Source organism: Colius striatus, chromosome 2 (genome assembly GCF_028858725.1).
Source record: "Colius striatus isolate bColStr4 chromosome 2, bColStr4.1.hap1, whole genome shotgun sequence".
NCBI lineage: Eukaryota > Metazoa > Chordata > Aves > Coliiformes > Coliidae > Colius > Colius striatus.
In genome coordinates this window covers 52,645,094-52,662,306 of record NC_084760.1, presented here as the reverse complement: position 1 = coordinate 52,662,306, position 17,213 = coordinate 52,645,094, and the positions used below count along the sequence as shown (strand labels likewise).

Genomic DNA, 17,213 nt, shown 5'->3' with positions numbered 1-17,213 from the left:
CTATTTTCTACCTGTTAAAAAGCCCTCCCAAACATCATGTGGTATCTATTTCCTCTGCAGACAAGTAGTCATACTAGTTCTCAAAAAGGAATCTGCAACTTGTGGTTGATCAAAGCTTTGTACCATTTGATTAGTCTGCAATATGTGCCAGGGAAGACAGTTGCTTAAGTTACACCCCCTTCATTTCTGTCCAAAGTAAATCTGTTAAGATCTCCAAGGTACTTGCAGTGGATGTGTACAACGTACCTTGATCAATTCTCACTCCCTTATATTTCAGTGCTATAGATATATTCCCCAGAGAGGTAAAATACACTTAAAAGAATACCAGTTGTCTAAGGCAACTTAGACAACAGATTTCCTTTGCTAAAGGTTTTCTAAAATTGACCTTCAAATGCTGTAAAGATCTACTAAATCTGTTCACTAGTAAAAATAAATTGAAATGATAGCAGTTTCATACTCAAACTACACCGAGTTTCAAACCTCAGACACTACAGTATAAGACATAGCAATATATTCATCAGCATGTCTAAGATGCAAATACACAGTACACAATTTTAAACTAGTCATAGACAGAGATTGCTCATTCCCACAACAGCTTGGAGCACAGTGCAAGCTGACCACAAGGCATTTATTTGCCTTGCCCTTTCCTCTGGTTTTGTAGTAGCTCAATACAGGTTGCAGCCAGACTGCTGATTAAAACTGTTTCAGCTTTTCAGCACTAAGTATCAGCCAGAAAGGGTGGGTTCAGGCCCAAGTTAGGGCACCTACATTTAAGGTGGTTTAACTTCCAACTCAGCTGCCTCCAAACAGAATTTATTTGTCTTGAATTTGTGTTATTACATAGGCTTACATTCACCTAGTATTGAAAACTGCTCAGAGGTCTTCCCTGTTTCAAGAAAGCTTAATCAGAAGCTTAAACAGATGACTTGAGCACAAGTGAGCTACCGTGTCCTCAGTATTCTTTTACATGGTGTTCCCCAGGCCTCAGTATTGGGGCCTCTTCTACTTAACATCTTTATCAATGATCTGAATGGAATCGAGTGCACCATCAGTAAGTTCACTAATGACACAAAGCTGGGTGGGTGTGTAGACCCTCTTGAGGGCAGGAAGGCTTTTCAGAGGGACCTGGACAGGCTGGATGGATGGGCCGCAGCCAATTGTATAAAGCTGAAAAAGGCCATGTGCTGGATCTTGTACTTGTGCCACAACAAATCCTCAAATCTTGGGATGTGAAAACCTACTGGTGAAAGAACTTTTTAAAAAAATCACCCTTCATAATAATGTGATTTTTCTCCTATGAAATGCAGGAGACATTGAAGCTTGTGGATGAGTGAGGTAACATGGTGTCATGTATTAAACGCTGAAGCTCTGATGCATTTTCTGTAGTAGTAAAAGTGCTTCATTAGAACTTTATTACAAGCAGGAAATGACAACTCTGTTATGACAATATAATGCCTATAAAATTCTATCTTAGATAACTGAAACTTAAACCAGTCCTAGTAATAATCACAATTAATTATGCTCCATGGACTCAAGCTCTCTGCATAAGGCAGAGAGTAGAGAAGGTTTTTACATACTCACTGATATAACTTTGTCCTAAATTTCAGATTAAATAGATGAAAATAAGAATATCCAAAATGCCAGATTCAAGAAAAACCCAAACAAATCCCTTATTTTTAAAGTGAACACAGACAACTTTTATTTGTTCTGGCTGTAAAGTCTGGATTTTTTTCCCTCCACATTTGGCACCTGCTTTTAAACACGAAAGTTTAAAAACAACTCTGGGCCAATTGTCCAAACCACAGCAGGTAGTACGGTCAATGAATGAGACTATTCAGTAGGCTGGCTACCTGCTCCAGTGGGTACATTTGAAAAAGCAGTTCAGTTACACCTACTTTTCACAAACTATTTGGAAGATTCCCCTAATTATGGGATACCTGAGGAAGCTACTTGAACTTTTTCACCTTTAGGAAAGTAGTAGTTCCCACCCTTCTTTTACCATGGCTTGTACTTTATTTACTGTAATCCAAGGAAATCTGACAGAGACCTTGAAGCCAGTAGCCAGAGGTAGAACAAGATATTAAAAAAAAACTAATCAAAACCAGAGAAAAATGGAGCATGAATTAAAGAAAGCATAAAAATACTCCTTCCCAGGAAAATATTACTATTTAGAATTTTTATGCTTTTATGTGAATATTATTTTTACTGTTATATAACAGTTTTTTAAACAACATCAGTAACTTAATTTTTTTAAAAAAGCACACTTTCAGTAATCTTTAGAGACCAATTATATATTTCAGGTGTTTAAAAATCATTCAACACATCTCTGTGAAATTATCTGTTCCTATGGAAAACAAGCTTCCCTCCTTCCATCACTCCCAGGAAAATTTGCCTGCATTTTAGGCCAGATTCTTACTAATACAGTTTACAGAAAAGCCTCATAAACTATTGCATTGACAAAACCGAGAGTGCAGTCAGCATCAGGAAGAAGGCTGAAAATTAGTATTTCCAGCTAGAAGAAATTGGAGACCTCTTTACCTAGATGTGTTGAAGCAGCTCCAGAAACAGTTTTGTGGAACTCCTTCGTCAAAATCCAAAGCCAAATTTTCATATTTGCTTAGGCTAATCAGTGATTAGGCCCCTTGAAATTTTTGTTTTTCTAAATTGTGCACTAAGTTAACTGGCCACTTCTGCTCTTCCCTTCCACGAGGAGGATGCAAGTCCTGTCATCACCTGCATGTTTACATGTTCAACAGATCTAGCAAAAATCCTAAACTTTAAAAGTATAATCACGTTAACTACTTAATCAGAAAAGCATCTGTGGGAGAAAGGATGACTATCAATACATAAAAACAGTTTTGTGTTCTCAGTATCTTGAAAACCAATCAATTTTCATTTCAAGCCGTACATCTGATACAAGTTTCAAATTAAGGCATTCATTTGAATAGTATTTGTTGGTTTTAGTTTGAGGCAAGGGAGAGAGAAAGAAAAATGAGGCTCCTTCTGGGCAGGAAGCAAAGGAGGGAGACAAAGTCAGGCCAGCAGTATACCCAAGGTATTGAGAAACATCATTCCTAACATCAATGCCTCTGTTTGCTATCTTTTACTCTAGTTTAATAAATTCTCTGAGTGAAGATTATCTTGTCTTTATTCAAGCACAATGAAATGGGGCCACAATATTAGAAAGCATTCATCAATAATACTAGCTTACTCTGATGAATATATAATCAGAAATTTATGTCAGTTTCAACACTTTCTCTTTGGCCTCTGTGGAACATGCCTTTTCCTGAGGTTTCAGTATGGTTATTCAGTGACTCTGAAAGTTAATTCAATCAGAATAAAACTATAAATATTTAATTGGGTGTCATCTATTTAAATATATCGCTATACTAAATAGAGGTCTTGTGATCAACAGTTACCTGAGCTGAACAGAACAAACTGGTCAGCAGTAAGTTTGGCATTGCCAGAATAAATACAGACCATCTTTCCATTACTATTTGAAACCAGGACATCTATTCAACCACAATTACAAGTGTTAAAAAGTATAACGACTTTAAACCTATAAAAAGACTAACACAGGACTGTAGAAGTAACACAGTTTCTTTTGTTTGTTTGGAGAGTTCTTTACATCTCAAAATATGAATATAGATAGCAACTGTACAGCCCTGCAGATTACCTCAGCAAGCCTCTATTGGTTACAAACTACTACGTGCATTCTGAAACTCAAAAAGAAATTTTATTTATTTTGCAATTAGCAAGGTAAATATTTTCTTCATCAAGGTATTTGCTAGTCCCATGTAGTCCTAGTGCCTAGTGTTGGAACAGAAACTACTCTCCATGTAAATACAAAGTAACAATAATGACAAAACAAAGCAATGAAACAACAAAACCAAAATTAAAACTTTCAGATTTCCCACTGCTATTGAATCCACAAGTTTTCCCACTTCCTGTTTCTTTGAGTTCATTTGGCTGTGTGCAGTAAGAAGCTGAAAAGGCTCTGTATTAGTTTTCCCCACTAAGGTATAGTGGAACACTTTGTTGTTCTCTACTCCCACTGAGGGCTTGCCTGGATGCTATCACAGGAGCATACAAACGTTCTTCACCATTGTGTGATGGAAATGAGAGAGCACAGTTTCGAACCATGGGGTTTAGACAATTTAGAAGTTTTCAGAGTGTCAAAGTGCACCACAAACTAGGAAATACAATTATTCCTTTAATTTCATGGGAGGCTTTCAAGCTCTTCTTAGAAATTTCTACACATCTTTCTTTGAGAACTTAAAATTGGAGACTGGAGAACTTTCTCACCAGAGATGGTGCTACAAGCTGTTATACTCCTTTGCAAAATGGTAGCTACTCAATTTTTGGGTATAAGCATTTTAATAGAGGAAAAGACTTATGTTAGAATCTCAAAAGTTTAGTTCAGGCAGTTAACAAACTTGGAACTGAATATATCTGAAAGCATTGGTCATAGATACTGAGCCAGAAGCAGCAGAAGAACTGTGTCCTTTTAACAGTGCTGAGATTCTATGTCTTCAATAAAAAGTTACTCTAAATTTTTAAACTTTTTAAGTACAGGAAAAATCTCCCACCCATACATTCTTGCCTCCTTCTTCACAGACAAAATTACCCAGCTAAAGAAAGGAAGTAAACAACCCTCTGGGTTCCTTGGGTACCGTATTTTACCACAGATAGTAATTACAAATTATAAAAGCCAATTACTAAAAATAAGACAAATTCTGACTTAAAGCTGTGAGTTATCACTCTGAAATCACAGTTCTTTGAAGCTCAGGCACATATATGCGAAGAAGCAGCCAATACATAACTAAAAAGCAAGTTCTGGAGTGGTGCAACGGATAAAACGTTATTTCCCTGCTAGTGGGACAGAGGGAGCAGAAGGGAGTGAAGACACCTTCATATGATGATTTGTAAGCAAAGACAACTTTCTAGATGTGTAACTATAAAACAAATACATCTGAATGTTTATACTTTGAAAACAGGTATGTAAATAACTTGTTTAAAAAGTGCTGTTACTGTAAATAGTAACAAGTATGCCTACTGTATGTATTTTTGCACATGCAAATATATACGGAAGTCTACCTTTCATATGTATGCTTAGAGCAAAATGTATGCTAGTGCTCTGCCAATAGGAAATATCCACGGCAATAGGGAAAACATACAAAAGCAATAAACTCCAATTCTACCTCAATTTGCCATACCCACAAAAAACAAAACCTCAAACCAAAGAAGGAGCATAAGATAGCACAATAGGGTGGAGCTCAGGTTAAATACCAGGACAACGGGTCTGCCTGTATATACCTTTTGACCCCAGCACCATCCCTATTTACAGAGACACACAGAGATTATTCACCTTCCTGCCCACAAGGAGCCAAGGCAGGAAGTGAGGCTGCTGGGCAAATATCAGTGTACATTATTGTTGCTTTTGTAACATAAGTGTGCCTGCTTGGAGGGTATTTATGAATTAGGTTAAAAATTAGCATGAAACTGTTGCCTGCTGTTCTTAACTTAATCAAATATTGTCAAATTAGCAACAACCACACTTTCCACTGAGGGCTGTATATTTAAATGTTTCAAAATCAAAAACTATTTTTGGATTTATGTGAACCAAATAAAAAGGGGCTGGAGTTGCATTTCTTCAAGGAGGAATAAACTCTATGGTCACGTATTTGCCACTCCTTTAAAAAATGAATGACTGGATTCTTATTTGAAGTCATAGAGACTAATTTTTAAATGAAGCACCTTGAGAAGTTACACAAACAACTTGAGGACCCACTGTCCTTCTCAAAAAGATTAAAAGGAACTGAATGCACATATGGGGAGTAGGAAAGCCATCTCAGACATGCAAACATTCTCTGAAAATTACTGACCAGATGGGATACACAAGCTTAACAGAAAAAACAGGTTTCAGTCTGAAGACCTCTGGAGTGGAAAGGGTTTATTTACAAGAATACAACATAGTGTTTAAAGGATGGCTAAGAAGAAGAATTAAGAAAACCTCTATTCAACAATACATTAAATAAATTATTGCAGCAGTCTTTAAGTTGCAACATTAAAACAGCCCTCTAGTAAGCAAAGAGATTCATACAATTGTAAGCAGAATAGACTTGATGGTCCATTGGTCTCTTTCAGTATAGTAACTTGTGTTCCAGGATATTTGCCATAATACATAAAAGCCTAAAAAAAAGTTGTCATTTGAAGAGTGTGGAATTAAACAAAGACACAAAGCAGGTAAAGTCCAGTCCATGTCAACCTGTTATTCCACAGGATAGCCGCAGCACAGTTCAGGGCCACCAGCTCAGTGTTTTGGTTGGAACAGTATCAAGTGTCCCTTCTGTACCTACCATGCAAGAGAAGTCAGAGTAATGCAGATTATTTATTACTATTCCGATAACATATCAAGCTAGTACTTTTATCTGATTACAATATTTCTGTAATTGGCAGTAGAATATGGGTGGATACGTATTTTTCTGAACAGATATTTCTTGTACCTCGACAAAAGGCTTTCCAGACAGCTTCCATAAATAGTATAAGTTATCTTGAAAAACAAACACATGCTCACTTCATCAGGACAGTAACTTGCAGCACATGCTCAGCGTCCTATAACTAGCACCACATAATTTATCTTTATTTTGCTACAAATCCTTGGTGCAAAGGAAACAAAGACTTTCAAATATATTAAAAAGTCTAGCTCCTACAAAACTGAACACCGTATATAATGTCAAAGAAGTCTGCAACTGGAAAAAGAGTTTTAATACACAGCTCATATGTAGGTATTTTTGTTGAGGATGTTTGGCACTATATGTTTAGTTCTATAGTTTAATCTTAAATGAAAAAGGTTTGTTTTTTATCTCTTACTTTGTCCTTCTTAAACAATATTTCAGAGTCCCAAATATAAGACTCAATGTTACTCCCTATGTGGAACTAAACAGTAATCAAAGTCATACTGAAACGCTGTATGAATCCATTATTTATTGAAAAAAGAAGTCATAATGTGTGAATACGATCTATTAAGCAACACTGGTTTAACAAACTTTCTTAACAACGAAAATCAGTTTATAATCTGAAGAAAAAGGAAAGAGACAAGCTGTAATCAAGTTTGATCCAGTAACAGTAAAACAGTAGTAGTTTAAATTTACTAAATTAAAATCATTTTATAGGAAAAACATGCACCTAGTAAAAGTACAGCACTAACTGTGTTTGATTGAACAAACCTGATAAAGTTAATTGCTAACTGCAGAAAAGCTCAGGAAAGCTCCATCAGCCCCAAAGCCAGCCTGTATATTTATCTGCACATTTAAGCAGTATGTATCGAAATATGTTTGCTACAATTAGACACAATGAAGTTTTTATTTTGTAAGGTAAGTTTGCATTCCAAGAATTCATAATACAGAAGAACTGCTTGCAGAATAGACCATACACATAGTACTGTACCTCCAGCATCAAAACAGAAGTCCAGAACTATAATGCGAAGATAATAATCTCCTAAAATAATAACTGCTTAAAAGTAATCTTCAGGTTCTCACACAACTCTTATTAACATCTTAATTGATTTTAAGTACCCCAATGAACAATTACTCACGTAAGTAGTCTCTCAAGACTTCCATGGGGTTACTCCTGAAAGTAACAGCTCAAAGTTCAAAATGTAGAGTTCTTTCCTTAAAACACTTAAAGAGAAATTAAAATGAATCACTTACGATTACCAACCTTATTTATGAATAAATTATTTTTTCCAATGTTATCTTTCTCACTTCTAAAAATAGAGGGGCCACAAAATTTTCAAAAATACAATTTCATCAACAATAAGAAATCCAAGGGAAGAAGAAAATAAAATGAAAAAAAAAGTAACAGGATCTAGGATGATTGCCCAAAATAGCTTCCTCCACCCCTCAAAACCACACAGATACACACAGATAATTACTGCTTACGGATTTTGGGGGAGGAGCTTATGTCCAGCAGTCATCCCACTACAAGGGGAAATCATATAAATACTCAAGGGTGACATTTGAAATCATCAGCTTCTGCTCACTCACCAGTGGCAGAAGAACTCCTCAACAGAGGAGGATTCACTGCTCTACCATTCTGCATTGGAGCTACACAACATTTTGGTATGTTATTATTTCATTTAATTCTATTTAGGTTTGAAAGTAACTTTTCTAGATGGAGAGGGAAAGGGGTTGATATTTAGGGTCAGTGGCAGCACCCTTACTGCAACTGGGACTATTGAAAGGCTACAGTTAAAGCCTCGTTTCAAACAAGGCAATGTGAGATTTTTGCCACTGATGATGCTGAGGGAACCAGGACCTCATACTTCATTTGCTATAGCATTAGACAGAGGCCATAAGGTTGTAGTAGACTGTCTACATATTGTCATTTAAAATTTTTCTTCATCTCAGGAGTTTTGATATATACAAGTTACTTTTGGAGCCCTAGCATAACTAGGAAAATAATCACTGAAGACAATAGTTTTAAATAGGCTGGCATCCATTTCAAACTATTGTTTTCCTGAGAGACTGCTGCCTCTAAGCTATCTAAACAAGAGCATTCAAAGTGATAGCAATACAGATTGCCTTTTTCTTAGAGGATTTTTCACAACTCGTGAAAGCAGGAAGAAGCACAAAATAATATTACTTTTAATGATATCACCTTAAGAAAACTCATTTATTCCTGCACATGAAACAGAACTGGATGATACGAAACTTTTTCTCCCCTTTCTAACACAGAACGGATTTGGAAACATGCATTTACAAATACCCTTATTGCTGCTGTTTTGCCTGAATATAGTCCATGGTAGCGATGGATATTTTTCTGAGCGATATCAGAAACAATCCAGCGTCAAGGGGCCACACTTTCTACCATACAATGTAAAGAGTCAAGGTAAGTTTATTATTTTTTCATAGTAAACAAATACAATTATTCCTAGTGTGTCAAGAAATGAAAAAAGAGCTCTTTGTTTATACTACCAGTATTCAACTTTCACTAACAATTTAATTTATTAAAATAATGTCATCACTACAAAAGAACTAGCAGTGGTTCTGGCAGCTGCTTCCTATCGACAAAGAAGTACATTTGGCACAGACAATTATATATATTTTTTTTTAACACAACAATCACCAAAGGCACATAAACCACAAACAAAAATCAGATCTACAGATCTCATCTTCAGTAGTGGGAATAATAAAATATGGTTGTGTACACAATTATGGACAACATGCTAGTTATCCTCAAATTTCTTGATTTAACACTGGTGTTTCTAACAATGGAACTGAAATCTACTATATTGAGGAATAACTTTTTGCATATACTGTCACGCTCTTTCTACTCAAAACAGACCTTAGGTGTGAATTAAAATATATCTGATATATGCAACCAAATCAAGACCTGTTTAAAGTCCAGAAAGGTAAAATAAATTGATATATAGTTTTAAAAATGTTTCACAAACCTCTGCATGGGGTTTTTTTCATGAGTGATTTAAGCTTATACTTTTAATTACCCAACTAATCTTCTAGTAATATAACAAAGCTAGAATTGTTATAAAGTTCACTTCATAGATCAGTCTTCTATCAGATTGTATAGGCAATACACAATTGCAATGCCATACATTTTGACATCTTATTTCTAGGTATCCTCTCTGTCCGTAAGTCAAATGAGTGTTTAAAACTATTTGAGTTCAGTTTTATTTTTCCAGGCTTATGCCATAGCCTTTTTCAAAACTTGAAATGAAACTTCTGACTTCCCAGGTACTGGTTTTATTTCATGAATTGTCTTCCAAGAATGACCAGTAGACTCTATTCAAAACTATCATCACCAAAATTAAGAAAACTGATTTTTCCTTGTAAACATTCTGCTCTAAGAACATTATTTTCTTTCAGACATGAACAGGCAGTTCAGAATAACTAACTTTTGCTGTATCTCATCTACTTGTAGTTGTAATAATCATACTTGGGCAGGAATAAGGAAACTGAATAAAGGACTCAGCAAATAGCATTTGCAAACAAGCTTATTTTCACCAGAAAAAAGGATATTTTAGGTTATATTCACACTAGAAAATAGCACAACAGAAGCAGATCTGGAGAGCACAACAGCTGCTGCTCAGGACCCTGCAACCACATTACCTTAATTTATGAGATTTCATTCTGGAACAGCTCAAGCTTGATCCTGTAGACTAGATGCTCATCAGCAGCACACATTGAGTCCACAGACGCAGCCCTGATCAGCTCTGATCTCACACCAACCAGTTCCAGCCTACATGCTCCAAGAGCATGTTGCACTAAGAACCAACTGAAAGCACAGTTTCACCCCTTGCCTTCAGCAGAAGGACTTTCTGGATTCCTACCAACACTCTCAGATTGAATTTAGGTACATGTCCATGAACAGCTGCTCTGAGGACTTACTCCAATTGAAGGAAAGTTGCATTTCCTCCCTCTCCCTCTAAGTTTTCATAGTGTTTTTCCATTACTTTATTCAGCATCACTTACATATTTATAATTTTTTAAAAGTTAAGTCCAATATTTACTTGGTTATCCTCAACCACACATCACTATTTCTCTTCTCATAGTATTGCTTTTTTCCCCTCTATAGAAAACATTTGGAAAGGTGGAAGTTAGAAGCAAATTAAGGAAGGAGCAGGTTAAACATGAAATTAGGTGAAAAGGGGAAATGAATTGTCCTGAACTAAGTTTTCATTTAGTGTATTTATATATAATAACACAGAATTTAATGTGCATGAAACTTCATATTTAGAATGAAAATTATATCAACACGTGAGAGTGTAAAATGCTGTCTATTTAGGAGAGGTAATAAAGACTATATACTTGACCTCAAAAAGAGGAACGTCCTACAGTTTTACAGATGTGGGAATCCAGTCATTTAAAATTGCTTGACAAATTGTCATCTGAGGAACAAGCATCAAAATAGAGGACTGAGAAAACACTGTTATTCTCCAGTCTGGAAAACAAGGAACTTATAGAGGGGGCTTAGAGGAGTTTAAAGAGATTAATATTAGAGATCATCATTTCTGGTGTAAGAAAATTAAGAAAGAATAAAACAGGAGACTATGCAACCAAATTCACCTAAATATTGTCTAGCAAGGTCTCCCTCAAATACCACATGGCAGGCTTTTTATCATAGCATAACTTTTCCTGTTTGGTCACAAACATTGGCTTCTGGAGATTTAGTTGCCAATAAATTATCTTTTTGTGTTGTACTGTTTGTCAAAAAGCAGCCTGGAACTAAAATTTCAGTCTAGGCCCAAACGATTGAATCAGGACATGTCACACAAATTTTGTTGGCAATCAAAACCTATTAAAGTGCCATTTAATTTGGTGAAATTGTTTTAACAGCTTTAGAAATCTTGCTTTCGACAGCTCTCCAGTCAGAATACAGTTTACTTTTCTGTATTTAGGGTTATAATTTTTTAAAATTACCAGGATGTAACTTCTAGCCAGTAGCTCTTTGGCTTGAAATCTTTGATAGGTCCTAGTTGAGAATAATAATTGAATTAAGTCTGACTGCTCATCAATGCTTAATGAGCTATTATCGCAGATTATGTTAAAAGGCTTCATACTTGATTCAATACACTGCACTCAGAGAATGTAAACCGATTTTGTATCCACGTATGTACCAAGATACTTGAAAGAGTTGCCAACCACTACTTCAATTTTCCTGGTAAAAATCCTACTTCATCCATGTGTTCAGTTGTCCTTTCCTCAGAGGACTTCCTATTGTCTCTCGACAGCACAATTGCCAGATATTTTGATCTAAATGCAGCAAAACTTTGAAATAATATATCTCTTCACAGAAAATCTTTTCAACAAAAAGCCTTTAGCGTCTTCTTCAATTCAGTTTGGTTTAGTGATGGGCTTGGCAGTGTGAGATTAGTGGTTGAACTTGATGATCTTAAAGGTCTTTTCCACCTGTAATGATTCTATGATTCTGCAAAAATGTGGCACCTGGCACTTTGTGAACCTAGGACTGTTATAAAGTTGCATTCAAGCTAAGGTCTGATGCATGTAACTGAAACACAGATTAATTAAATTAATATCCCCCCTCACAGATACTGCTAAAGAAAAGAACACATTTGATAGGCCTACAGATAGAGCTCCCTGAGTTATCTTTATGAAAGAGTAGACCTGAGGTCACTGTTGGCTTCTGCCAAAGTGCCCACATAAATGTTTAGCTTTGGATTCAATGCAGTTGATGGCAAAACAAATTTCTACTTTTCCCCTTAATGCTTTATAACTGAAAAAACATTAGGTCAGGAGCCTATTTAGGTAAACTGTACTGTCACTGTGATCTGACCTGTTTGTGTTTTCTGATGTGAACAGACCTTTTTTTTAAGTTCTTGCCATAATCTATGTAGTAAAGTCTGAGTTGTATAGTGGAGTGTTGTGTTTTCTGGTAACTCTCTCGTCTGTGGTGAAGAGAAAATGTGCAACATGTAAACAACATTTAAATGCCAGTTCTGCTGCAGAATATGTGAAAATTCTGACAGGTTTAAGCCTTTTCCAAATCTTTTTTTCATAAGATGTAGTTTTTAAAATTTGCTGTTATCTTATGTCACCTGTAGAACACAAAAAACAATTTGGAATTGTACCCTGATGAATCTGAGAGTTCAGTAGTAAGAAATCCAGTGGTATCAGTAAGATACCAAAGACTACACCAAATTTTTCCCTGGTACTCACAGATTCCACAGTCTCCTTTTGCAATTGAGAAGGATGTGAGTTTGCATTTTCAGTTTGTCAGTAAGTCACAGACATGGCTTTTCTTCTATGTGTAGGATTTTAACAACTATCTTCCTTTTCATTGCTTTAAGGAGGATGAGATAGGGCAAGCAAAATAAGGCTATACTCATTTATGCTGATTTTATGCATCAGCAAAAAAAAGAAAATGTACTCTCTACACTTAGTAGACACGAACAATTTCCCTCACTATATAGGAAGAGGGCAACTTTGTAGATCCAATATCAAACTGAAATTGTATGTATTTCATATACTCATTTCTATTATTTTTTAAAATGTAATGTGTACAACAATAGTTTTCTTCCTCCTTAATCTCATTTTTAGTTCATCAAGACTAGCCACAGATCGCAAAAAACCCAATTTGTTACCTAAGAGACAGAAGAATAGTTATTGCATAAAGTTTCATATATGTATGAACACACACTGCTCTTTTTCTAAGAGACTGAATTGCAAATATTAATGAATTGAATTTTTGATCAATTATCAGTCTTTCCCAAATGAGCATCAAATATATTGTCATTATAAAAAACAGAATGTAGGTTCTTCCGATATCCCTCAATTTTTATTTTTAAAATGATCTCTTAAATTAACATTCATCATAGGTATGGTATTTTGCTCTATAATGCTGCAGAACTACTGAATTAATCTCACAATATCCATGTCTTGTATGCAGTATCCTACAAATCAGCATCCTAATTCCAACATGAATCTGCAAGCTCCCCTGAAGTGTGCAACAAAGCAAGCAGTGAGCTTGTTTGTTTATTCCTGTGTGACATTTGGTTAAGTGGCTCCACCTGCTGTTTGATAACTAAGAAAATAAAGTATTATTAAAAAACTCAACCAGTGATGGAAATCTTACTGCAGTAAGATGAATTACCAGTTGTGTTCTTGCTACTGTGTAGCAACTCTTATGACAAACAAAAATCTTTAAGATGGTATGTGAAAATATAACATTTGTATGTTCACCAAAAACACAAGAGCCATGGCTTACTGTTGGAAGTAGGGAGGAAAAAGGACAATCTCACTGCTTAAAGGCAGCACAAAGTAGTTCGGGAAAAGCAGCTCAGCTATACCTACACAAGACATTTTCTCTAGTTTCATTCATCAAGATGCAAGTCTGATGGCTTGCTAAATCAGTTATCTGATTTTTTTACCCTTTTTTTTCCTAATAGTTTGCATCTACTTGAGCAGCATTTTTTCAGCTGCCTGCTGACCCTAACTGAATTGATGCTGACAAAAATTCTACAGCCCTTGTAGCTGACAATACAACTCAAATAAATTTGCACTTGTAAGAGCTCTGAGACACTTTTGCTCTTAAAATCACAGGTTCACAGTGATGAAACACATTACTAGAAACTTGTCTCTATGAGGTTCAAGTTAAATTAACCCTTCACACATTTCACTATCATGCTACAAATCTGCAACTTTGTTATAGCTGCCCTGGTTTACCTAGTTTCCTCTCTCTCATAGGCGTGCAGATAAGGAGTGAACAAGGACCCCCTGGTCCCCCAGGCCCTATTGGACCAAGAGGACAACCAGGTCCTGCAGGAAAGCCAGGGTTTGGAAGCCCTGGTCCCCAGGGCCCCCCTGGTCCTCCGGGACCACCTGGATTCTCTGCAGTTGGAAAGCCAGGCATGCCAGGTCTACCAGGAAAGCCAGGAGACAGAGGACTAACTGGAGAGAAAGGAGAAGTTGGACCTGTTGGTCTCCCAGGAGCAAGAGGGCCACAAGGACCCCCTGGCATTCCTGGCCCTGCAGGACTGTCTGTTCCTGGCAAGCCAGGACCACAAGGGCCTCCAGGAGCACAAGGACCGAGGGGCCCACCTGGTGAGAAGGGAGAGCCAGGTATCCCTGGTGTAAACGGACAAAAGGGAGAAAATGGATACGGTGTTCCAGGCCGCCCGGGAAGCAGGGGTCTTCCAGGCCCGCAGGGACCTCGAGGCCTCCCTGGCCCTGCAGGGGTAGGCAAGCCTGGTGAAAACGGTCTTCCAGGTCAGCCAGGTTTGAAAGGTGACAGAGGTTTACCAGGTGCACCCGGAGCGGCTGGTATCCCAGGTCCCCAGGGTCCCCCAGGAGAACCCGGAGAAGTTGGCATTGGCAAGCCTGGACCCATGGGGCCGCCAGGAGCAGCAGGCATCCCTGGCGCCAAGGGACACCCCGGACCTGCTGGCTTACCTGGATCCCCGGGTCTTCCAGGATTTGGAAAGCCAGGACTGCCAGGGATGAAGGGACACAGAGGGCCTGAAGGTCCTCCTGGCTTTCCAGGACCTAAAGGAGAGCAAGGCCCAGCTGGTATGCCAGGAGAACCAGGGCCTGCTGGGCCACCAGGGAACATGGGCCCTCAAGGACTGAAAGGCTTGCCCGGTGAGAATGGCCTACCTGGGCCCAAAGGCGACATGGGCCCTGCAGGGCTCCCAGGATTCCCAGGGGCCAAGGGTGAACGAGGTCTACCAGGATTAGAGGGAAAACCAGGATACCCAGGTGAGCAGGGTCTTGCTGGTCCTAAGGGACACCCAGGTTTCCCAGGTCCAAAAGGTGACGCTGGCCATGCAGGGCCGCCTGGCTTGCCTGGTCCAATGGGGCCACAAGGAGTTAAGGGAATGCCAGGGATCAATGGTGAGCCGGGCCCCAGAGGGCCTTCTGGAATACCCGGGACCAGAGGCCCCATTGGCCCTCCTGGCCTGCCAGGAGCCCCTGGTGCAAAAGGTGAGCCAGGAGCACCAGGACTGCCAGGCCCAGCCGGTATTTCTACAAAAGGCTTAAGTGGACCCATGGGACCACCTGGGCCCCCAGGGCCTAAAGGCAACAATGGAGAGCCTGGCTTGCCAGGGCCCCCAGGTCCTCCAGGTCCTCCTGGCCAAGCTGTAATCCCACAGATGCCCGAAGGCTATGTTAAAGCAGGAGAGTCTTTCATGAAAGGAGGAGTAAACCAAGCTCTTACAGGGATGCCAGTGTCTGCTTTTACTGTCATCCTCTCCAAAGCCTACCCTGCAGCCACAGTCCCCATCAAATTTGATAAAATCTTGTACAATAGGCAGCAACATTATGACCCCAGAACAGGAATCTTCACCTGCAGGATCCCTGGACTGTACTATTTCTCTTATCATGTACATGCAAAAGGAACAAATGTTTGGGTTGCTCTCTACAAAAATGGTTCCCCACTCATGTACACCTATGATGAGTATAAAAAAGGATACCTTGACCAGGCTTCTGGAAGTGCTGTCATTGATCTCATGGAGAATGATCAAGTATGGCTCCAACTGCCCAATTCAGAATCTAATGGCCTCTATTCCTCTGACTATGTTCACTCTTCTTTCTCAGGTTTCCTATTTGCTCATATGTAACAACATCCCACTTACACAGTCCTGACACTCTCTCCTACAGCCAATTTTAACTGGGTGCTGACGTGATTAGTCACTAGCAGGTCATACAATTTCAATTTTGCAAGAGAAATGAAGGAGGGAGTGAGAATGTGGAAGAAAGTGGTTCAAACCTAGTAGAATAATATTGTATATTTTTAGAGAATTGTCGTAAGAAATTTGTTTTGAATGATGATCAACTGTCTGACTGAATGCAACATTAAAATTTTAAGAATTAATATAATGCACCAGTCTCTCTCTTTTTTAATACAAAGGAAAATCAGAATTTCTAATTATCATTTCTCATAACACAAAGAAGCCACTCCAGGCTTCTAGATCATACTTCGGTATACTAGCATTAACTGAGGTAGGCAAGCCTTGCATTATTCAAATTAAGCAGTCTCAGATACACCACAGTCATCACAACAGCTGAATAATATACTTCAGGAACATTCTGTTATCTGTCAATTTTATCTTTAAGCTATCAGATATAAATAATATAATTCTAATACAGTACATACCACATCACAATTTTAATCTAGTTCCACTTTTCTTATTAATGAATACCTACCTTGGAGAAAGGCAGATTTACAAATTATTGCGTGTTACTGAAGATCAAAGACTTTCACAATATGAAAATAGAATCAGATTCAAAGCCTAAAAATCCACTTTGCTTTGTTTTATGCACATTTTGTCATCTGCAGCAACAAAATAGTTAAATATTTTTAAGCTCCTAACATTCTGTAAAACTACAATATTCAGAGTACTGTAAAACAACTGTCACCAAACCTAGATATCAAGAAGCTATCCCGCACAAGCATACAGACACACAAAATCAGAACAGCTTTACCATCCTAAAACTGAAGACAATCTTTGCACTGATTTTCCCTAATAACAGTTACCATTCATGTGATTTAAAAGTATATACATCAAAATATTAAACTAAGTTTTAGCTTCACTATTTAAACAGAAGTTTTTAAATCACTTCCACTAAGCGTATTTAGGCCTATGTTTAAAAGTTTTATGACATTACCATTTCTTCTTGAAAGGAAACCCTGAGGCATGTTACATTTTCTACATTTGAAATCAGTAAAGGATA

General features: G+C 37.8%; 2 protein-coding genes across 2 annotated transcripts in view; one reads left to right on the top strand and one right to left on the bottom strand.

Moving 5' to 3' along the window:
* NT5DC1 (5'-nucleotidase domain containing 1) overlaps window positions 1-17,213 on the bottom strand; it is a 139,916-nt gene that overhangs the window by 106,561 nt on the left and 16,142 nt on the right. The gene's annotated exons all lie outside the window — the stretch shown is intronic.
* On the top strand, window positions 8,754-16,099 carry COL10A1 (collagen type X alpha 1 chain). Its single transcript, XM_010195414.2, has 2 exons — window positions 8,754-8,892; window positions 14,226-16,099. The coding sequence occupies exons 1-2, from the start codon at window positions 8,754-8,756 to the stop codon at window positions 16,097-16,099; spliced, it is 2,013 nt and encodes a 670-aa protein (XP_010193716.1).